This window comes from Centrocercus urophasianus, unplaced genomic scaffold, assembly GCF_019232065.1.
Source record: "Centrocercus urophasianus isolate 14NV4802_14NV808 unplaced genomic scaffold, USGS_Curo_1.0 seq_10, whole genome shotgun sequence".
NCBI classification, from domain to species: domain Eukaryota; kingdom Metazoa; phylum Chordata; class Aves; order Galliformes; family Phasianidae; genus Centrocercus; species Centrocercus urophasianus.
The window spans coordinates 88,586,594-88,610,525 of NW_024884142.1; the positions used below are offsets into that span (position 1 = coordinate 88,586,594).

Genomic DNA, 23,932 nt, shown 5'->3' on the forward strand with positions numbered 1-23,932 from the left:
CTTATTTCAGATGAGGAGTAAGAGGCTCGAACAGGCGTGACTTTCTCGCAGCTGTTGGGGGTGGTGCGGCACGGAAATGAAGAATGCTTACTGGATTCAGTCGGGTCATTTTTCCTAAGGTGGGAGAGTGTTGTGCTGCTGCTATGCTTAGTGCTGCTGGTCCAATTGTAGGCAAAATTCTTCATATCGAATGTGGAGAGTGGTGGTCAATGGAGAGGAGATCAGTGGCAAGTGGTGTCTCTTAGGGGATACTGCTGGGACCGGTGCTCTGAAATATCATTATCAGACATCAGCAGTGGGATCCAGTGCCCCTTCAGCAAGTTTGTGCACAATGCCAAGCTGTGTGGTGTAGCTGACAAGCCTGAGGAATGAGATGCCATCCAGATGGACCTAGGCTCCAACAGGGGGCCCGGGTAAACCTCATGAGGTTCAACAGACTCAGGTACCAAGGTCTTGTAACTGGGTCATGGCAACTCCCACTATCAGTACAAGTGGGGGGTGTATGCATAGAGCACAGCCTTGCTGAAAGGGACCTGTGGGCACAGGTGGATGGCAAGCTGGACATGAGCCTGCTTGTGCCCCCACAGCCTAGAAGGCCAACTGTATCGTGGGCTACATCAAAAGAAGCGTGGCCAGGAGGGCAAAGAAGGTGATCTCACCCCTCTGCTCTGTGTTGCGAGACCTCACCTGGAGTGCTGTGTCCAGATGTGGAGTCCTCAGTACAGGAGAGGTGTAGACCTTTTAGAGTGTATCTAGAGGAGGGCCACAAAAATGAGCCAAGGAATAGAACACCTCTCCTACGAGGACAGGCTGAGAGCTGGGGCTGTTCAGCCTGGAGAAGATAAGGCTCCGGGGAGACCTGAGTGTGGCCTTTCAATATCCAGAGGAGGGCTGTAAGAAAGAAGGGAACAGACTCTTTAGTAGGATCTGTTGTGACAGGACAAGGGGAAATGGTTTCAAACTGAAAGGGGAGATTTATGTTTGATTTAAGTAAGAAGCTTTTCTAGTAAGAATGGTGAGGCATTGGCACGGGTTGCCCAGAGAGGAGGTGGATGCCCCGTCCTTGGAAACATTCAAGGTGAGGCTGGACGGTGCTCTGATCTTGTTGTGATTCTATGATTTCGTCTTACTTTTTTTTCGTCCCCTTTCCCAGTGGGTGGTGAACAGATAAGTTCAATAGGACGAGGCCTCTGTGTGCTGCTGGGCATTTCTTTAGAAGATACGCAAAGAGAGCTGGAGCACATGTAAGTCACATATTTCCTTTCACTTTCTCTTCTTTTGCCTGAGCATTTTTGATTTGGTGATACCTATTCTGTAGCTAAGGAAATGAGGCACTCTTTCTGTTGGAATATGCGGGTTAGCCTGCGTTAATTCCTATTCAGATTTTACTTGGGGAGCTAATATTTAATTAGAGTTTGCTTTCTATGCCCCATTGATAAAAGCAGTTTTCTATTTCCTATGTGGTTTTTGTCACAAAAAGTCTCAAGGAGGAAGAATCAACACATTGTTTTTATTTCTGATCTCTGTTATTTGAATATCTGCCCTTTTTCTATAAGAGTTTACCCTAAAGGCCTTCACTCTTCGTGTTTGAGATATATCAGAAACCTTGGACTTCTCACGTTAGTTTGCATGTGAGAACTTCTGTTCTTCCGAAAGACTGGGTAATCTCATCAGTTACTTTTCTATAAAGATAATTTGGGCAGCCTAGAGGTCTGACTCTGCCATCCTTTCTATGGCCACAAAGTATTGCAGTTCTACCACCAAACACGTGCAGGGGAGAGCTCTCCAGGCAGTTGTTCTATTTCTTCAGGCTTTTTATCGTTCAGGGACTGATCTCAATTCTTACGACGGCAAAGAAGAAACAGGTAGTAGAGACAAAGACCTATTCAAAAAGAGGATGTGCTCCTTCAAGCAGTGAATGACAAGAATGTGAATGAGGGTGAAACGTCTCCTTGATGTGGAAGAGTGAGGGTGCGAATTAAAGGTCTGTAGGGATCTCACATGTGAAACTTGTAGAAAATGGTAGCAAAGCTGAAGACACTTTTATTAAGACGATCTCCCATGCCTTGTCTTACTTTTTGTCTCTTCAGTGTGTAACATTGGCTCTCTTGTTTCTCTTGTTTACTACTTTGTCATATGAAAGATGCTTCTGAACATTACGAGGGTGTGATCAATAACAACTGTGCTCACAGCACCAGGATGTTTGGAAAGCTGACACAGAAAAGATGGGAACCTGATATCTGAAAACAACAAATAAGAAGAAATCAGCTTAAGCAGTCTCACATGCTATCAAAGGAAACTTCAATAATGAAACAGCAGACAACTTTGTCATTAAAACACAGCAGTGATGATGAATGAATTCTGTGTACCAGGCCTTTCAAAACTTTTAACCATCCACTTACTTCATTTTTGTTTGTCTTTGGCATGCAAAAATGGGCAAGGATATATATGTATATAATTTGACTGTACCTTAATGATGGAAAAGCCTGAAGCTGGCTCATAGTAAAGTCGCAGCTTTGTTTTATGCAAAGTGCCTCACTTCTGGTGCAGCATAAAAGATCTGGCTCATGGCTGCAATTGAATTGCTTTGCACTCGTTGCACTTAATTGTTGGTAGGTGCTGAAGATGTGAAGCTAAAAGAGTAAACAGAAGAATGGAGAGTGACATGCATACACTCATGGTATCAGAGTTGAACCATAGGTGAGGTTGCAAGACTGCATTTGTGAAAGTCCCCTGATCCTTGTTGTCTTAGTTCAAGCCAGTCACTTCCAGCCGCTACCTCCAGCCCTAAGGAACCAGCCCTAAGGACAAGTTCCAGTCCCTGCTTTGCTGCCACCTGTAGTTCTGCACTGCTGACTGCCTTCCTTGTCATCCTGATGAAAAAGTGCTGTTGTCATCTGGGTTGTGGGTGTGGGGTCGGTCTGGGAAGCGTGCGAGGAGGAGACGGAGGAGGAGATGTGAATCGTGTTTGGAAACAAATATCATTTAAGATGATCTCATTTCATTTTAGTCATGCTGAGTGTGATTTGACAGTGCAGTAGGAGGGTTAAAATTTTCGAATCTGTGCACGTTAAGTAACGTTGTGGCATATAAAATCAGAGAGTGAAGAGTAAGCTTTTTTGCTTACTGCACCATCTTTATGACATTCTGTAATGTGCAGTTGTTGCGTCCCGGTCTTGTGCTCTATAAAAACATGAAGTACAACCAATGGCTTGCTATGGCTCTGCCTAATGTGAGATGTCTGTGATTTAGGAAGGAAGGGACGAGGGAAATGTGTTATGTGGTGGCAGAATTAATGTGCGTCTGCCATCCCTTTTATCTCTTCCAGTGTGGCAGGTATTACCTGCACCTGTTGATCCTTAATGGGTCAACTGAGAAACTTCAGAAGTCTTTTTCTTCTCCCAGGGTTCGGAAGATCTTAAACTTGCGAGTGTTTGAAGATGAAAGTGGGAAGCACTGGTCCAAAAGTGTGATGGATAAACAGTACGAAGTGTTGTGTGTGAGCCAATTCACTCTCCAGTGCATCCTTAAGGGAAACAAACCTGACTACCACATGGCAATGCCCACAGAGCAGGCGGAGAGTTTTTATAACAACTTCCTAGAGCAGCTAAGAAAAGCCTACAAACCAGAGCTTATTAAAGGTAAGGGCAAAAGGTTGGTAATGTCCTTGCTGTGACCAGTGGACTTTGTACGTGCTTTTCTGTGATCGCTGCTTTGTTTGGTGAGTTTCTGTCTGTGCTGCAAAGGAGGTGTCTTTATGCAGCAGTAAGTGAGGGGATGTTAGGTGATCCATCTGGCCTTCCTCTAGCCACACTATTTCCTGGCATTCCTCCGGAACGCCGTGACGTTTAGATGTTCTCATGTCAGCAATTGTTCAACAGGAATGATGGTGTAACCCAGAGAGGCTGTGACTGTGAGAATAAGCTGTGATGCCAGGCTTGCTCAAAGGCTGGATATCTTTGTTCTAGAGTAACCCAGAACATTTCTTCTGAGACTTAAGTTGTTAGGCAGGCTCGAAGGCATCGCCACTGTGTGGTGAGCAGTGCATCTCAATCTGGCACTTTATTTTTACATTTTGATAAGTGATAATGATGATAGTGGGAACTGTAATGTGGTACTTGAAAACAGCATTTCATTTAGACTATCTTTTCTCAAATGTATGCCATTTCTGCAGCAGTTTTCTCTTCACCAGAAAACACCTGGCTTCCCTGTCCTTTTGTTCTCTATCCACTCTTAATCTTTTCTCTTTGATTTCTGGCCATTTGCAGATTTAAACTTAAATTTTTGGTACAGTTGTCCAAAAGACAAGAATCTAGAAGTGTGTGTGTGTGTGTGTGTGTGTGTGTGTGTGTGTGTGTGTTTAAATGGATTATTAACAGACTGAAGTGGAAAAACTGGGAGGAAGAAAACTAGCTAGAGAAAGCTTTGGGTATTCAGCTTCACCTTGACTATTGGTGACAGATAATTATCCCAGGTACCCAGCCTTATAAGCAGTGCTTTCCAATGAGGCACAGTGAGGTGCATGTGTCAGATGCTTGTCTGGTGTCAGCCTTCCAATGGCTTGGTGTATTCCTCCAGTTAACATTTGTTGGTGAGAAGGAATGCACTTCTCATACCCCTTCTATGCATCCCTTTTGGTCTGTACCATACAACTTATGCTCTGAATTCATTAGACCAGGTGCTTTTTGAATTTTAACTTTCCTCAGAAGTCAGTGGGAATAAGATTTGCTCTGCTAAGATTTGGTCAATTTGGACGTTTATGTGCAGGTAAAGTTAAAAGCAAGCATGAGACTGCTTTCACCAAAAAGAGGGCCATAAAAATGGACTTATCTCTAAATATTTACATCTTTCTTCTTGAGACTTGGAAAATGCTCTGTTTCTGAGATGCTTTCAAACATCTTGTATTTTGACAGTAGCTTTTTAATCTTTTTGATGAATAATGAGCCAAAGGCCCAGGAACCTTTTCCTCAGCTGCTGGGCTGCCAGCAATCTCTTCTGTGGTGCTGCAGTGCTTGGCTTTGCCAAAGTTTGTCTCTCTGGGTCACAGTGACTTGTGGCATGCAGCCTTTGGAAAAGCAGTTGAGTAGTAGATCTGTTCGGATATGGCCCAAACAAGCCTTCTTCCTTTTTGCTTTTAAGTAAATACCAAACTTCTGGCAGACTTACAGGACAGGGTTGGTTCTGGAACATCTCTCCATGTTACCAAATTCTGACAAAGCCTACATTGCAGACAGGAACGCAGGAGTTGCTCTGTCAGATTGGGATCAACCTGCAAACCAGTGTTCCCTGTTCCAGAGTAGTCAATGTCAAGTGTTTCAAAAGCTTCTTTCTTTTTTCAGTCCTTTGTCCATATATAAGATTTCTTCAAACCATCAGCCTGGCTAGCTGGACTAGAGCCCTAGACTTATCTGCTACATCCTTTACAGTTTTAGCTCCTACATGAGAGAGCTATCCTGCCTATCCTAAACTGTGAGCACCATGATTGTCTGCAGGTAATTCTGTTTTGTGAGCATGTGGACATCTTTGTACTTAGCTGTGCACTTATTGTCACTGGATCAGAGCACAGAGCTAAGTGCATGGAGACTTTTTTTAGTGGTTTTTTTTTGCACTTTATTAGTTGGCTGTTATTTCCTCTGTCTTTCCTCTTCCTTTCCTCCAGTAGCACATTTGGGAAGGATTTTGGTAAATGCTATTCTTTCACCACTTCCTTTTCTTCCCTCTTCAGATGGCAAGTTTGGCGCCTACATGCAGGTACACATCCAGAATGATGGGCCTGTAACAATAGAACTGGAGTCCCCAGCTGCTGCTGTTGACCCTAAACAGGTAAGCAAACCAGAGAGACTGTCTGCAAGAAATGGGTGTCCAGGTTATGCCTTCACTGCAGAGGTGTACGTCTGCCTTTATGTGACACAAATATGTGAAACCATTGCATTATCCCAGGGAAGCATTCCTGTTATGAAGCAGTACAGCTTCCCTTGGACATGAGGATTTTATGCTTTCCATGCAGCCTCTGAAAAGTAAAATAATTGCATAGTGGCTGAAGTATCTTGCTTTGGAGTTGTCTTTGTTTTACCTTCAAATTCTATTCTGCATCCTTTTGTGATGTTTTGCCTCGAGGAGGAACTCACCTGTTCCCTGTCTGTCTGAAATCTCACAGCTTAGCACAAAGTGTTATCAGCCCAAGCTGTAGATAATTAGCAGCAGCAGCTCTGTATGTGGATTAACATGTATGATTAACAGCTGCGTGTGGATATAAGCACTCACATCCCCTCTCAGAGGAATTGAGCTGCTGCTGATTTGCCCAGGAAATAGCGTGTAAAAATCTGGATGGCAGAGAAGAAAGCTCTACTTTGAGCTTAAGAGCTGTCAATCTAATGTAAACGTTCACCTCTGTTAAAACTATTATTCTGTGTTTTGGGCAATTCATTCAGAGCAGAGCAATGTTGACATAGTTTGAAATTTGTCTATGTTTATTGGCAGTGTCTCAGCAATGTAAAATATCCATGGTACAGCGACAGGAAAGAAAAGGTACTTTCTATGCTCTGAGGACTCTTGCATTTTGTGTATTGTCACAAGGAATATAATCTCAAACACTTGAAATATTCCAAGACATTTCCATGCTTCAGAAATACAGAATTTGGGTCAGACGAGATACTGATCCCCATAGAAGGGTAGCACAGGTACTGACTGCTGGCAGGGGGCCAGCAGTTTCTGAACAACTGATCTTGGTTGGTGTTTTTTAGATAAAAGGGTCAGCATTTGCAGGGTTACATATGAAATTGTTTTCCATGTTAGTCCTGCTATGTCTGCAGTTAAGACTGTCATAGGAGGGTGAGAACTGCTAATTCTAATGCTGTGCACATTTTTTGTCTTTAGCGTAACTGCATGTCAAAGCTCAAGATAGAAGATGTCTGATCTTATGTTACAGTGTTGAACTTTTCATTGCTTCTGCAGACATAGCTACACTGCACATAGAATCACAGAATCATTTAGGTTGGGAAGGACAATAGAGACTGTCAAGCCTACTGTCACTTAACACTATGAAATCCATCACTAAACCATGTCCATAAGTGCCATCTCCACATATTGCTTAAATATCCCCTGGGATGGGTACTCCACTACCTTTCTGCACAGCCCATTCCATTACTTAACCAGTCTTTCCCTGAAAAAAATTCTTCCTGATATTCACTCTAAACCTCCGCTGGCACAACTTAAGGTTGTTTCCTCACATCATATCACTTATCATCTCAGAACAGAGACCAGCAGCATCTTCACTGCAGCCTCCTTTCAGGTAATTGTAGAGAGAGATGAGCTGTACTTTCAGGCTCCTCTTCTTTAGACTAACCATTTCCCTCAGCCTCTCCTCGTGTGTTCTGTTTTCTGGTCCCTTCACCAGCTTGATTGCTTTTCTCTGATTGCATTCCGGCAACTCAATAGACACAAGTAGCTCACGATAGTTCTTCAGATGAGATGGGTGTCAGCATGCTCTGTATTTGTGTGAAAAGCATTGGTTACATTGAACCGGAGTTGCCTGCCTGAAGTTTTCTTCATTGTAATACCAAAAGTTAGCTGCCCTGGTTTTTTTCAGCGTGCAGTCTGCTCTTTTCTGACAGAGTGCTCTTACAGTGTCCTCTTAAATTACACAAGCTCTCCATAAGCAAGGAAATGAAAAAAATTAAGAGATGGGTAATTCTTTTATTGCCTGCATAATAAAGATGAGTCTGTATTTTGTGAATACAAAGAACAGTATATTTAATCTCTGTAGTAATCTTTATATTTAATCTGAACTGTAGTGCACAGACTGATTGTGCTGCATGGACACAGTGGAGAACACACATGGAGATGTGCACGAATCTTTATTCATTTCAGTATTATTTGAGTTTCAGATGGATGAAACTACACTTACGAATTTTACCTTTGTTATAGTTTAACAGAAGGCATTAAATTCCATTCATAATAAGACAAGGATTAATACAGCTTATCAAATGATCTTCCTTTCTCGTATAAATGAACTTGTGTCATTTTTCTTTGGTCAGCTCATGCCCACGTGGGTGTTAACCTTGAATATTTAGGACATTACAGCTCCTGTTTTTCTCTTCTATTGTTAAAGATGTTGCCCTCTGAGGGAGAGATTGAGTAGTCATGCCTAGAGCCTTGGGGATCCTACAGGGCACAGATCTGGATTTACGTCTGAACATCTGCTGTTCTGTTTGCCATCTGTGTTTCTGCACTGCGTTGTTCTCAAACTATCACAGAATCACAGAATGGCCAGGGTTGGAAGAGACCTCAAGGATCACGAATCTCCAGCCCCCCTGCCACATGCAGGGCCACCAACTTCCCCATTTAATACTAGACCAGGCTGCCCAGGGCCCCATTCAATCTGGCCTTGAACACCTCCAGGAACAGGGCATCCACAACCTCTCTGGGCAGCCTGTTCCAGCACCTCACCGCTCTCTCTGTAAAGAACTTCCCCCTGACATCCAACCTAAATCTTCCCTCCCTCAACTTAAAGCCATTTCCCCTTGTCCTGCTAAACTAATTACAGGGCTATGTAATTTCTGAGGTCTCTTGTAGCAACCTTAGAGACAATCTGTTGCTTACTCTTTACTCTAGAATATGAATACTACAGAGATTTCAGCAGAGCGTACGGTCGCTTTGTGCATAAGAAAATATGTACATATATAACTGCATATATTTCAGAAGTTGTGCTGTTTGCCCTCAAGACCATCTTGGAAGATGGCCAGCGTAGGCATGTTTGAATTGGTAATGCATGTTATCGATACTGGCATGCTGTTGGTAAAGCTGTCATATATTGAGCCCTTTCTGCCTCTCTGTAATATGTAAGAACAAATATATATCATGTATGTGGGTTTGTGTCCCATAACACGAGGCTTTTTGTTTTTTCTTTCTTTCCATTAATAAGAGAAAGAAGGATGCTATTTAGAGAAGAGTGGATTTCTATGTTAATTAGTAATCATGTAGTTTACAGAAACTATGAAATTTAATATGGAGATAAATTACAGACCAACATGCTACTCAGACATCATTTTCTGCACCACTGTTAGTAAAGTTCACTGCTAGCAGCCTGGTGCTGCAGTGAAAGTATGGGGTGCACACTGCAACAACTGTTTCTAGGTTTGACTGATTTGGCTTTGTGCTGGGGGGTACTCTGTAATTACTGATGAAACTAATTAAAGATATTCTGTGTCAGCTTGGAAGTACATGTGTATAGGTGTGTAAGGATGGTGTGTATGTGGGATAAGATACAAGGGGATGCTGTACATCCTCTTGAGGCTCCTCGTTCTGTCCTCAAAGCTCATATTGACTCACAGCTCAGATTTACATCTTATGCATCTTCCACAAGCCAGTCTAATTCATAATCAGCACACATACTTAACTGAATTGATTCTATGGCTAGTATGATTTATCTTGGGGGAATTGTCATGGAAGCACTTGAGAAAATCAAAAAATGATGGAAATTAACCAAACTGATGAACTACACAGTGTGTCCATAGTGATGTAAGTGACTCTCAGTTTGTAATGTCTCCAAAGCTTACTGTAGCCTGCTTCTCTGAAAAATGGGAGAGATGTAAAAATAATACCAGCTTAGTTTGACTCTACCAGGAGCACTGAAAACATTAATAAGGGAGGTAGCAAGGCAGTGCTAGCTGAAGGTTTTGTCCAAGCTGATTTGAAATGGTTACTCTATGTCCTGTGTAATAGTAAGATTCGGATATCTCTTTTTCTGTTATTATAAATACAAGTATTCTTGTGTACTGGGTGACTGAACTTGAGCTCTTCTGTTATTAGAAACCTGGCAACTTCAAAACTGCCACCCAGACACAACAGGAGCTTGGTGCAATTCAGCTCCCCCTTTTGGTCCTTGTGTTTTATTCTTTCTCATGTTGGCATGTTCTGGTGAGCAGGAAAGAAGCTCTGGAAAGCAGAGGGCAGTTAATTCACTTATGGAAGTGATCATGTTGTTGCATGGTAGTTCACTGTTCTCTCCAAATATCTGGCAATTCATGCCTTGTTGGGTTGTTTCTTTGTTTCTTGTTTTTTATTGTTTTTCCTTTTCTGTCTTGCTGATCCATGCATACGTATTATGAATTGAGATACAAGTGTGCTGCAAATGCTCATTTACACTTTTTTAGAAATACTGTCTTCTGAAATCAGATTATTTCAGAAGTGTTTCCTCACTGTCCTTGCTTTGTGAGTAGCTGGCAAAACTTGAAAAGCAGCAACAAAGAAAAGAGAAGACCAGAACCAAGGTACCCTCTGAATCAAGTAGAGAAAGAAATGCCCCCCGTAACAAAGATGACCCCAGTGCAAGCAGTGGAGCTGAAGGAGATGTGTCTTCAGAAAGAGAGCCATAGCTCATCCAAAGCAGGCCTCAGGTATGGCTTTTTCATTCCTGTGAAGTCTTGTCCTCCCATTTGGCAGTCTCAAACCCTGGGTGCTTTACTGAAGCAGTACCTGGATTCTGCTGGGAGTTGCATTAGAAGTGTTGAAAGGTGGAATCCCAATAATGTTACTGGTGGGTAACCTCCTTTTTTGATCTGGGCCTGCCAGAATGGAGATGTGGGTGAAAACTGCTTCCCAGCTGTGTGTTTGGCTGGAAGTGTGCATCCTGAGTCTGGCCCAGCTGCGACTGTTTTCAGGCTGAGGCCGCAATTCTAAATGTTGGTCTTACAGCACAGCAGTAACTTAACTTAGAATCCCACTTTGTATCCTTCAGAGCTGAGATGCATGATTTCTTTTGTCTACACCTAACAGCCTGGTCGTTGTGGAACAGCCTCCACTATTTGTAATACCCTAATAAATAAATAATCTCCAATAATGAAGGTGGAAAATAGGAAAGAGGCCAGAACTGGAAGCTGCAGCTTTCCTTTTCTTAATTATTTTTATCTTTGTTTTTCCTAAATAAATGTGCTGTGTTGCTGATTTTGAGCTTCCAAGAACCCAGGAAAGCATTATTTCCCTCATCTGCACAATGGAGCCCTCACTTGGCAGTTTAAGTGGGAACAACACTGCAAAGTTTAGATCTAGCCTTTCCCTCATTTTCCTATCCCTAGGGTGCATGTTTTATACTCTTCAATATCACACATCACTCAGATCTTTCCTCTCCCCTGCCCTCTCCCTTCTTCTCAAATTTCTGGAGGGGTAAGACTGAGGCGTGATGTCTGCTTTATAGAAGTCCATATTATTACCTGTACGATAGTAATTTGAATTAATTTGAATAAGGCATGTTGAGTAGATTTCTGGAAATACACTGTTGTTTTGGATTGACCTGGAAAAAGAATCAAAGAAACTTTCAAATCCAGAATTTTATTTTTGTTTTTTCCTCTGGCCTCATGGAGAACAGCTTAAAGAGTGGTGTGAAATGGTTCCGTTCATTAGATGGCAGATAATACTGGATTGTCATGTAAATACCATAACTGAAATCACATGAGTTCTGCTCTCTTGGGCTTTATGCTCAGTTCACCTGTTTCAATAGTGGAGATGATAGTCACGTTGGAAAGGAGAAAATTTTCTTAAGAAATTAAGCAAAAATGTACTGTTTCTCAGCAGCTGTTGGCCTTACAGCTGTGCTACAGGAATACAAGCTTTCACCTCCTGTTTCTGGGTTTTATGTTGATAGAGGAACATTTTAGAGGGCAGGGATTTGCACTCTAGAGCACTCTAATCTGGCTGAGCTTTCCAATAGCATTTGAAAATCCAGATTGCTGAACATTCCTAAAATGTTATAACATAGCATTAAATTATGTGCTGTGACAGTGAATCAAGATACTTTTCTCTATGTAGGTAGAAGGAATCCTGTACTTTTATGCTGAGTCTTCAGTCATGTTTCTGTTTTTTGCCTTCCACAGTTTCTCACACAAAAGCTGCACTGGATCCTTGAGGAGAGACCTAAAAGACATTCACCTCAACACCACTCTTTGAGGACTTTGGATAAAAATGGAAAAGCAGAGCTAAGACAATAGAAAATTACATCATTCTGTATTGAAACAACCAAAGCAATGCTATCAGATTCAGTTGTTAATGTGTAGTACCAGTAGTAAAAAGGACTTGTAACATTTCTGTGTATGTGTTTTCACATGACTGCCGAATGAAGGATGGCTGTAGGCAGATTGTAGCAGAACATTCACTCTTGGTACATAAGCTACATTTCAAAAATAAATCAGGGTTTTTCCTTAAACTTACACTTGAATTCTAAAAGTCATTCGAGCAAGCTTGTACTTTGATTGCAGCTCTATGATGTCATGTGCTATCTGTTTCCATCTCAGCATGAAGGTCTGTGTATATTTTGGCATATTGTTCAATTGCTGTGTATCACCAAGTTAGGCAGTCTAGTCTTTCTGCATGGATTAAGTTATTAAAAGGGAAGATCAGGCGCTAGTTGTTTATCATGCGAAACACATCTGTCTTGTAAACTTTTTTAAATACAGAAAAGACTTTATTAAACAAATGATGCTAGCTGAGTGCCTGTTGGTCTTTGCATATTGCACCCCTAAGATACTGCAACGTGTGCATGAATGACACAGCAAAAGTAACACCTCTTAGTGCAACTCATTCGTCTGTCATTTGGAAGCTTGGAAGTCAGGTTGCTGCCCTAAAATGTTTGCTCTTTGCAATGCAGTAAATCCTTTTGATCTTTCATGGTGACCGTGAAAATCCGTCGGCAGCTGCTCCCTATGCTGCATTGTGCAACTGTTTGTATTCATGTCAAGTTAATCAGGGGCAGAACAGCTTTTGGAAGCTGTCAGCAAATGAGTCAGGATGTGGCAGGCTGTGAAGTTATTCTCCTTCAGGTATTAAAAGTCAAGGGAGTTACCAATCTGAGGCAGAGAATACAAAAGTCTGTGAGGAGGAATATCTTTCAGAGGTTGTAGAGGTAGAGGTTGTGTAGGTTTTATAAAGTGCAATCTCTAGGGCTGTCTTAGTCCTATCATCTTCCCAAGCCACCTGCCATGAGCAGGATGCTTGCTGTACAGCTCCTTAAAAGATTTTGAGGTCAACTCACTGATAATAGCTGATTGGAGAAGTACAAGGAGACCACACGGTCTATTCATTCAAGGAACGCAGGGAGCCAAGCAGCAGGTCCCCACTGCTCTGGCTGACAGCCATCACTTTCTCCCTGCTTAAACAAAGCTGGAGCTTGCCTCCCTTGAGAAGTATTTGTGATGTTATATTACGTGACTTAGATACTCACTATATTCCATTTTTTTTTTCTTGCTTATAGCAAGCTGTAAGCAAAAAACTTTCCTGTGGTTTGGGGGCTTGCTTGGTTTCTAGTGCTGTGGTGAGTTTTTGTTGGCTGTTTGTGAAATAGATTAACATCTTAGTTGGAAGGAATATTGTTTGTTTTTTTCCTCCCCCTAAAAATGCTGAAAATGACCTGATTAACAAAAAAGCATGTTTATTTCATATAAACATTCAGGGACAAAGTTATGAATGATAAGTTTCTGCTTGTTGTTCCCTTTTCTACAGATTTAGACATACAGTCTTCATTTTCCTGTCCTGATTCACAAAGCAGGGAGTTTTACCGGTGTTCGCTTTCATGTGATTTATGGGCTAAAGTCAGAAGATGATCATCAAAGAGGTCTGTGGACAGTTTTTGCTAATTATAATAAAGCAGCTCTTCTTCCAGGGACCCTGCAATGACTGATCTCCAGCTCTATGCTGACTGCCCTCGGGCCAAAGACCTGCAGGTAGAGCCTGGATATTTTGGGGAGAACCCCAAAATCAAATGGCCTGCAGCTGTTTGTTCTGGTGATAATGCTTCACAGATGCTGAAGTCTTACAGATTCTTCTCCGTTTTCACCCGTGCTGGTGCTGCTTTCTTTGCCTTGCACTGTATTGTGATGTGAGGTCAGGTGAAAAACATCATCAGTGCGGAACCTCAGAGTGCTGTGAAAATTATGAAGATGCCAAACGAGGGTCAGTCAGTGTTACAGACTTCAAGGCACAGGATCCACCTCATTCTAGCGTGGCTTTGGTTATTTACAGTTTGATGTGTTTTTTACAGCTTCTGTACACTTATAAGCTGCTCATACTTTAGCATGCAATTCTGTCTTCACAACAAATACACACGTGAAAGTACATTAAATATCCTAGGTATGATTTCTGCAAACACCTGCTAGTGTTTCCGTGTGAGAGAAGTCTGAGGAACACTGCATTGGTTTTTTTATTGAAATTGAAAATTTGAATTTCCCAGCAGGCATCTGGGAGAGAATACAAATCTGGACACAAATATTCTCTGTAACTTCTGGTTTAAAGAACTAGCTAACAGGGAATGCCTGCCGATCATTCTCTGTCAAAATCAAAATAGTTACTCTGTACGCTATAGGTCTTGTTTTCCTTTTGACAGCATATTCTCAACAGAAAACCCCGTGATAACTGGAATTTACGCTGTGAGTCCTTTGAAAATGTACTGCTGATTTTCATTGTTTGCTGGTATGGAACTGTTGAGTTATGGCCTGAACCACTGATTGAGCACCTGGGGAAAGGATCGGTCAGCCCTGGGAGCACAGGTGAAGGCAATTCAGCTGTGTGAGCAGGAGTGGAGCCTGGCTGCACCTCTCTTAGATCCCATTTAAGGGCTGACTGCCACTGGGGAAGGTTCTCTTGCTAGAGATCCTTCTTCTGTGGAGTCTTTTCTGTGAACCTACATCTTCCAATAGAGGTGAGCATTCCTTCCTTGTTTGTTTCTTTTTCTGTTTTCACTGTGATAGCCTTTCCAGCTGTAATACCGACTGTAACACTGCTGTAAGCAGAGTGGATAAGAATTATTACGATAATATCCTATTTCAAAAGGCATTTTGCAAATGTTCGATTTAGATACAAATAGATAGCTGCATTGCTACTTTGAGAAAGTGTGCAAGAAGATCAACTCCGAACCTTATGGTTCCACATGAAAGCTTCTTGGATAAGTGCTTAATGCTACTCTCTGTGCAGTAAGTAATGTGCTTTGCCATTTTGGATCTCGTTAAGTCTTCGTTAAATTGCTGTGTTAGATCAGTAGATTTATTCCTGCTTCTCCTTTACAAGCATATGGCTTCTATTTGTGATGCTCTGGCTCTGCATCCCCTGACGCTTCTCCTGGAGCAGGCCTTCAGTAGGTGCCAGGTGGCTGCTTCTTCCTTGGTCTGGTCAGCGTGCCCCTGGGAAGCTCCTAAGCTCCCTTCTTCGTGCCTCTTTGCCTCCTCTCTGGTCACCAGACCCTGGTGACGGGCAGAAAAATTGATCTTTTCCTATGGCTCAAGTAACTAATTCATGAGTACTGTTCTTCTTTTGTAGTGGGATTTATTTTTACTTAAAATCCATTGATAGCAGATTGTTCAGTACACCTTGGAAACTTAGGTAAAACATCTCAGCTGGATCACGTTTGATTACATAGTTCTGCTTGGCTGCTTTAGAAATGCTAGGAAAAGCGAGGTGTGACCTTCAAAACTGTTTTGACTCTTTCTTGTTATCCCACTTATCTGTGCATTCTTCAAATCTACTCATCTTAAAGTTGTTCTTTCTACCTCCTAGTTCAAGGGAGGTTTTTGGTAATGTTTCTTATACTCTATCCTAATGGCTTGATTATATAGTTATTTTCTTTAGAAAACTCAAAATTTAAGTGCTATCAGGTTTTAAAAATTTGAATGATCTTTTGAATGTCTTGGATTTGAAAATTCTTCAAATAGTTTCTGTATGAGAAAACACAATCTAAAGCTTTTCTGCCTTCTTTCAAGACAACTCAAAAACTGGTTCAGTAAAGACTGCAGCAGTAGTGTGTGATTGTGTGTCAGTAACACCTGACTCAGTAACTTATTGTACGACTTTTCAGAACTAAAGTCTAATGACTTCCACAAGCAAACAAACCTCATTTGTATTGTGGGTTGTCAAGATTGTAAACTATGATTTTCATTGTGAAGCAGTGATTAATATTTTAGTAAGATAGATGTGGGATGGAGATTTTGAGTTTAAAACAAACAAACAAAAAAACGACGACAAAACAACAGGTTCAAATTTGTATTAGTTATGCCACACATGAAAAATAAATTAAAAAGAAAATCTAAACAGTGAGACACAGATTCTCAAAGTCAGGAGGAATAAATAATAACAGGTACAGTGTGGAAGGAAACCTGAGTAGAGCAAACACAGAAACACCAAATGTATACTCTTGGCTGTTGCAGCTGCTTGTGCAGGTGTGATCACTTCAACAAATACTGTGCTCACTATTTAGAGCCTGTGTGATGCCACGTTACGCTCTGCTCTCTACTGTTTGTTATGGAAGTTTTGTTGTTTTCTTTCCTAACGTTGTCTATGACAGGTTAGCAGGAAAGCTCTCTAAGAGTAGGAGAAGCTACTGGGGATATAAATAGCAAGGGCAGAAACAAACCAGTCTGTGTTCTTTGTGGAGTGGTACCTGAAGCCCTGAGTAGGGGTATGAGTTTATGTGAAGTCATAAGGCTCTCTTTTCACAGTATCCCTTGACTGTCTCTACAAGGACGTGTGAAGGTTAATGCCAGCACTTGTTATGTTAATGGTAGATTTACATGATTGCAAAAGAGCTCTTCGGATCAAAACAGGTGAAAGAGCACAACTTCCTATCTCGGTTGGGTAGCAATCTGCAGAATGATGCTTTTTTTTCCTCAAGATATTCTACTGACTTTATTCTACCCCACTTGTCTGTCATTGTTAGAGCTCAGTGAAAACTAAAAATGATGTTTCTCAATATATTCTAGTGCATTTTTTTCTCCTCTACGTGCCAAGCCTTCAGTAACAGTAATATTATTCCTATATTAGCTGCACAAAACATTCACAGTGACCCATGTAACAGTTTGTTTCTTCCAAAAGCAGTCACCTCCTACTTTTCTGACCCTGGTGCTCTCCTGGACTATTGCTGAGCCAATCCAGCTTGCTGGTGGGAGTGAACAGGAGAGAGGAGCCAAACAGGTGAACTTGGCCATTTTGTCTGACTGCGGGTGTCTTTCTTGTAGCTGCTCTACTAAACACAGCCTGAGGTCTTGCACAACAAACCTTTGTTGCTTCATTGCCATCCTTGACAATACTGCAGGAACAGAACCTGAAAGGGCCCCAGTGTTTGAAACTGGGAGGCAAGAGCAAGTTACTGCTGGACGTGCTGAGACCTCAGTACTTAACAACACAGCACACAAGGCATTTTTAAATGCTGGTTGCTGTTCATTTTAGGAACAGAAGTGCATGAGTGTCACTGAAGTCCAGAATAAAGAAGAGGAATGTAAAATACCTGATTTTTTTTTTTTCTTGGTAGCAATGAATAACTTAATCTTTCATATTGGAAAATTAACACAGCTTCTGTGCTGGAAAGACTGTTAAGCTAAGAGTTTTAAATTCACAGTTTTTAATATTGGTAGCAAAAAGACATGGTTTTGGTGTCTATTTCAATGCCAGCAATGAAATAGGGCAGCCTGGTGCTGTGGAACCTATCTGCCTTCCCTTCAGTCAGCCTCGTCATCATTGGGCTTCTCTTCAGAATCATCACTTTCATATTCCTCATCCTCATATTGGAAAGCACCCTCGGCTTCATGGTCAGACTGACTCTCCTCTTGCTGCTCGTGGGACCGATCAGTCTGAGAGCTGGGTCTTGACCCATCCTCCTCCTCTTCATTCTCTTCCTCTAGGGTATGTCCAAGCAGAACGCCTGCCTTTGCTTCCTCCTCCTCCTTTTCCTCTTTCTGCTCTTCTTCTTCACAGTGCTGGTTGGAGGTGGGGCTGGACCTGGTCTCCTCTGCACAGTGAGGTTGCTGAACTTGAGGGCTGGCTTGTGTCTCTTCCTCTTCCTCCCTCTCAGCGGATTCAGCATCCCATCTGGGGGTTCTGATGCCTGTTCTCTTCTCTTCCTCAAAGGATTGCTCAGATTGAGGACTGATGCTGTCTGCTTCCTCAAATAATTCCCTTTCTTCCACTATACTCTTGATGGCTCTGTAAAGACAATTTGTATGTGATTTGTATTCTCAGGTGGAATGCTTTCCAGTAGGTTTTAAAAGATTACATGCTCAGGTAACCTACAGCCAATCCTGGCAGTCTTGGCTGGGGTAAAACTGGGAAAGAAGGAACACTGGACTCTGCTTTTATGATAGAAAGTAGCAGTACTGCTTATACATTTCTTTTTTTCCATTTCCTTCCTATCATAATACCAAATGGATATTGAGAAGTATTTTTTAAGGCTCGTATTTAAAAAAAAAAAAAAAAAGTAAAGGTAATGCAGAATGAAATGGTTTCTTAGCAACCTTCCTGAAATCTTGGTTAAGGGAACAAATTAAAAATGTTACTCTTAATTGTTCTTTGAAGTGCATGGTGTATAACATAGTGCTCTTCTCTGACTCACGAAACAAATAGTTAATTCAGGAAAAAACAGTACAGGAAAGCTAACCACACACACTAAAATATTTACTTGGGAATACTGCAAATAATTTTCTCGGCATTAAAAATGGCTCTAATTACTAGGTATGCAGTGGCAAAACCAAAAACCTTCTGTGATCTCTACCTTTCTTTGGCATCAAAATCTTCAGCAGTGTAGCACTCTAGCAAGTTAGTTGTTTGTCCTTTCTTTGAAACAAAGTCTGGGCATACCCCCAGAGCTCTCAGTCTGTTGGAATAATATTTTTCTGCAGCTATTCTGGCATTACTCTGTAGGAAAAACACAAGGGTTAAGTATGAGCTAAATGCCTATCTTCAGATACTTTTGCTTATATTAATACTGTTTCATTATTTGCATGTGAGAAGTTAAATTATTCACTGCAGCTAAGAATGGCAAAACTACTTGAGAACTTTATAGCAGGTCTTCCTCCCTTTTCTGTACTGGTTCAAATGCAGTTTGCTCCCTACATCCACTGGTAACAAAGATCTGCGGATACTGTATACTGCTATTGAGGGAGCGGGGAGAAGATGCAGACCTGAAACATCAACTGTGTTCTTCCTAGGGCTGTTTCTCTCCGTGGGAGCTGCTGCTCTGAAACATGACATTGATTTACTCTCTTACAGCACTGTTTGACGCACTGCATGAATCTGAATCTCTCTGTGAAGCTGAGCGGTAAGCTCTGCTCCTCCGAGTAACAGCTGGGTGAGGAGGCCTTGTCCTCCAGCCTTCATGCATGCTCCTGCCCTGCAGTGGGCCAAGAAACCCACCCAGAAGGGATGAGAGAACTGGGAGGAATGGGCAGTCTATGTCCTGCTGCCTCTCTATTCCAAAAGCAGTCAGGGAGACACAGAGATGAAAATTCTGTCTCAGCTTTACAGCAGACATGAGGAATGCTTGAGTTCTAGTTTTTCTCCCAATTTAAACCTCTCATTTTTGCTGTAAATTTGACTCAGTGCTATGTACATGTATTATAATTGAACCAGAGGATGTCTTAAACATCTGATTTCCCTGTGCAAACATGCCATGAATGCTTAGACACAGAAAAGTAATTTATAGGGAGATGGAGCAGTAGAAATTAAAATGGACAAATACTAGCCTAAATAAAGTCAAATAACTTCTAACAGCGTTTGACTAAAAGTTCCCTATACAGTAATTGGAGATGAGATTAAGAAACAAACAAGGTAACCTGAGTTACTCTTTCCAAGAGCAATGGCCTTTGCTTTACTCTTTCTTCCATTTCTTGCAACTCTTGCCAATACTCCTGCATTCTCTGCTTTGAGGAGTTCCTAAAGTAAACACAGTACAACAGAAATCAGTTGTCTACAGTACAAGAAGTACTTTCTTACAGCGAAAAGTTGAATTGCTCATGACAAGTATGGTCCTGGTTAAAAATGCGTAGGATATATTATCTTATGGTGGAATTGGGTTTACTGTCTCATTTTTATGGAATGATAGAATGATTTGGAAGGTGCCTGAAAGCCCACCCAGCCCCAGCCATGGGCAGGGCTGTTTCCCCCAGCTCAGGCTGCTTAGGGCCGCATTCAACTTGGCCTTGAGCACCTCCAGGGTGTGTATGAGCAGATGTATGGGCAGCTGTGCCAGGCCCTCACCACCAGAACATCAGCTTGCTTGGAATGCTGATGGACAAAGCTATTTCTGAAGTTGTCCTGCCCCGTGAAGCCAACAGGGGCTGCCTGAGTTTAGTTTCTTAACTTACATTCTTAACTTTCACATTTCTGCCTTCCCCACCTCTTCCCACATTGTCTCTGAGTTTCTACAGTAGGGCTGTGCATTAAGGCAGGATAGTCACCATTCTGAGGGAGTGAACTTCACTGTTATTTGTTTGTTCTCCCAGAAGAGCCCTTACATTCATGTACCTCATTACCCAGCCTGTGCTGCAGTAAGCATTGTCAAGTTGAGCACTTATGCCATCCTTAAACCATCAGCACTAGGGAAGTAGTTGTGCTTTGTAATAGTGTGATACTATATGCAGAGAATAATTAATTGCAAGTGTTTTACTATGCTCCTAAAATCTGATCAGATACTGTGATGTGAGGTTTGCTCTTGAATCCATCTCAAATCCATCTTAAATCCATCTCAAATGATTCTGTGGAAGAAGAAAGTTGTGCGAAGCCATGCCAACACCTGCTAATCTCATCCTGCAAAGATGTTTGGTAATTCCTCTATCCTTCTTCTGTGCTGTTTTTTAATCTTATTTTCTTGTTCAGTTCAATTGTCAATTCAGTGCTTGTGTTCCAGACATGGAGCAGGGAATCATGTACTGAGAGGTGTTAGAATGGGCAACAATTCCCAGCTGAGATTTGGCCACACTTATTTGTAACGACCTGTTCGTGCAGTGTATCAGGGATGTAACTATATAAACTCAGACTCTGGTTTTTTTTCTTTAACATTGTATGGTTAACATACAATGAAGCCAGAGAGGTTCAGGATTCAGGGAATGCGATGAAATACCTGAATGCCTTTAGTTTGGATTCAGAGACCTGAGCGAGGCTCTGATGGGGGTCATTGGCCTCAGCCCGAGTCATTACAATTTTCTGCAGTTTTTTTGTTCTTTGTTTCTGCTTTGTTCTGTTTCTTTTCTGTTGTTCTTCCAGCCTTCTCTTTTCCTCATGTGAATTCCTGGGTGGAAAAATAAACTAAGGCTGAATTTGTTTGAAATCAAGCACAAGGTTTCAAAGGAAGCTTTGGCAAAGGAAATTTGAAATATTAAAAAAAAAAAAATTAAAAATGGAGGAACAGGGAGGGGGGATGAAAATGGGATTGGTATAAATGGGTAATATGTGCCACTGTAAGGGATTAGGACATATCCTGAGAAACTGCATCCGTTTCTCCCTTTCCTATGGACGTCTGCAGAAATGTGCATTACTGCTTCTAGGAAAATCCATTAGTAAAGTCCTGCATTTAGTCTAAGGACTTAACGATAGTATACAACTGAATATAATAAGTCCCATATTCACCGCATGAAAGAATTAACTACACCTGTAGAAGGACAAAAGAATTCTCTCTAGGTATTTCTAGAACACAGAATATCACTGCAGCAGTCACCTTAGGGCCTGCAGCCTTCGTTGTGAGGCTTGTGTGACTCTTGGCGACTTGGATTCTCCAGATCCCAAGAGAGGTGAATTTGCACTCGACTGTCTGGTTTGGGGTTTGCGCCTTGGAGAGGCGTATGGCCAGCGTGTTTCTTTTAGCCTTTCTTCATCCTCTTGAATGTCTCTCAAAACCTTCCCCTTGTTCGAGGCAATGTACGGAGTGCGGAGATGGAACGGCTCACAGACCGTGAGATGTTTCACCTGCTGCTTCTGCCGGAGCCGTTTCTGAAACTTCTGGTGTAGTCGGTCAAAATCTGGAACTCTGGGTTGGATCTTGGGTTTGTGCTCCATTTCCTTTGGTTCGGCACACTTGTGTTTCTTCTTCTTGTTGACATCCTTGGGAGCCAGCCTGCTGGTGGGCAGAGATGCATTTCGCAGCAGCTCCTCAGCTCTCATTCTAATCCGGATTTCTCTGTAGAGCTCTTCCTCCTGTAGCTTGTCTCTAACCGATGGGCTATAAACATATCTGGGAACTGGTTTTGCTTTGAATGGTTTTGTTTTCTTTTCAGGTGTGGAAAGGTCTCTTAATTGCATTCTTCTAATTTCATCCCTTTGCTTCTCTCTTTCAATGAACTTAAATGGCTTCTGAGAAGCCAAGAGCCTGAGTTTGCTCCTCTCCTTCACAGACTTCCTGCGCTCCTCATTCCTTTGCACAATTTCATGGTAGAGTGGCAGGAAGACTGCAGCGGGCACTGGAGTGGCTCGGAACTTTTTCTGACACTCTGCTTCTTCCTCCAGCTGCTTCTTCAGTAGGTTATTTTCCATTTCAATCTGTGACTTGGATTTGACATTCTGTTCTTTTTTTCTGGCTTCTCTAATTGTCATCTGGAAGGGCTTGGGCACAGTGATTTTTGGTGACCATGCCTTCTGCTTCCGTGTTGTCCTGGAAGCTGCTGCAGTGGGCAGGCTGTGCTTCCTGGGAGGAAGGTAGTCATCCACTGAGAAGCCATCCCACATCCTTGCAATCCGTTGCTTAGCAAATAGTAATGATCCGGTTTCACTACAGCTGTCCTCAGATGACAGTTCTCTGTCGGACCCACCAGACACAGCCGAGCCTAAGGGATCGCTTATGCTGGAGTCAGAGAAGGATCTGGGCAAATTTAGAGGCTGATATGCGCTCTTCTCCCAGGTTGGCCTTTAGAAAGGGGGGAAAAAGAGAAGTAGGCTTGAATCCATTCCAACATTGATTCAAAGGCAGTAATCTGTTTTCATTGCCCTCACTAGAGGGAGAAAGATGAAGAGTGCTTGGAGGGTAAGAGGAGAAGACACCAGATGGTACAGACACCAGATCACTGTTACAAAGGAAATCCAGGCTGAGAACAAGGCAAGGCACTGTGCTCTACTGAACACACCATATTTCTGAGGTTTGCACACTTGTTAGTCTGACAGCATACTAGCAAGGTGAATAAGCATTATTAAAACTGAAGGAACTCTTTTGTAATTATCTATTTACAGGAAAGGGGGAGAGCAGCAGTTCCCAGCTGCAGTACATCCCTGCCTACCGCTGTCTGCAAAGATCCTCCAGAGGACCAAAGGTACCGCAAAACTTACCTACAGCAGACCTTGGAAGTAGCACTGTTAGCGTTGTTCCTCTCCAAGGGCTGTACTCCTTGTAAATACAGCTTGTTCCGATACATGCTTTCTAATTTTGCCATTGTCTCCAAGTGGGCATTCTTCAACTCTTCCAGTTTCAGGTAATACTCCTGGTTTGAGCTGCCCAGCTTGGAGCAGCCCATCTGTGTGTCACAGCCTGGGGTGAGGGGCTGCTCGCTGCCAGGGCCCGGCTCTGCACCCAGCTCCTCCTAGGACAGAGGAGGGATCAGTGTCAAGCTCTCTGACTCCGAGGAAAGGGAATGAGGTTTTTAGCGCTGCTTCATTTAATTGTCTCATGAATGAAACACTACAGCTGAATTTCATACCTATTACCCATGTGCAGGCTTTAATGCACACTGCATGGAACAATCTTCCTGCACAGTGATTTATGGCTTGAGACTGCTGTTTAAAGGGAGTTAAATAACAAAGTTTTTCCCTGTAAGCCCTTATACTTGTATCGGGAAATAAGATCCAAAAGGATTTTTTGGAAGGAAAAAAACCTTATCTTGCTTAGAACGCAGCTGTAGAACAGCCTAAACCGCCCCCCCTCCGCCACGGTTCTCCGCCGCCCGTTTCCATAGCCACTGTAAAATGAAGCCCTTAGCTACTCCGCGTAAGCTCCTTACGGCTCTGCGGCCGGCCCATCTGCTCCGCAACCCGCCCGGCCCGGTCCCGCCGCTCCCTCCGTACCTGCGCGCTGTGCGGCGACCCCCGCTGGGATCGGGCAGCAGGCGGCCGGCAGTGCGGCTGCACGGCAGCGCGGAGGCGGGCGGTGGGCAACGGCCCCGTGCCGTGCGAAGCCTCCATGGCCGCGCACCGCCGCCGGCGGAGG

At 42.6% G+C, this 23,932-nt stretch overlaps 2 protein-coding genes across 4 annotated transcripts in view; one reads left to right on the forward strand and one right to left on the reverse strand.

Annotated features, from left to right (window-relative positions):
* DTD1 (D-aminoacyl-tRNA deacylase 1) overlaps positions 1–23,778 on the forward strand; it is a 24,282-nt gene extending 504 nt beyond the window's left edge. The window contains exons 2-6 of one of the 2 annotated variants that reach the window (XM_042814536.1): positions 1,154–1,244; positions 3,406–3,641; positions 5,726–5,823; positions 22,963–23,042; positions 23,196–23,778. In XM_042814536.1, coding sequence (XP_042670470.1) covers positions 1,154–1,244; positions 3,406–3,641; positions 5,726–5,823; positions 22,963–23,042; positions 23,196–23,205 — 515 coding nt within the window. In that variant the 3' untranslated portion in view covers positions 23,206–23,778. Of the gene's footprint in view, positions 1–1,153; positions 1,245–3,405; positions 3,642–5,725; positions 5,824–10,220; positions 10,398–11,870; positions 12,478–22,962; positions 23,043–23,195 lie in introns of those variants that run through there. The other variant, XM_042814528.1, reaches the window with a different exon arrangement.
* Positions 15,960–23,317, reverse strand: FAM161A (FAM161 centrosomal protein A). 2 transcript variants are annotated; one of them, XM_042814361.1, is made up of 6 exons: positions 23,059–23,317; positions 21,461–22,642; positions 20,867–21,034; positions 19,581–19,680; positions 18,521–18,663; positions 15,960–17,955 (listed from the first exon to the last, which is right to left on the reverse strand). In XM_042814361.1, the coding sequence occupies exons 1-6, from the start codon at positions 23,241–23,243 to the stop codon at positions 17,472–17,474; spliced, it is 2,262 nt and encodes a 753-aa protein (XP_042670295.1). In that variant the 5' UTR covers positions 23,244–23,317; the 3' UTR covers positions 15,960–17,471. The 2 variants fall into 2 exon arrangements, with proteins under 2 accessions (XP_042670295.1, XP_042670304.1); XM_042814370.1 differs by lacking the exon at positions 20,867–21,034.
* Positions 23,779–23,932: the final 154 nt, after the last annotated feature.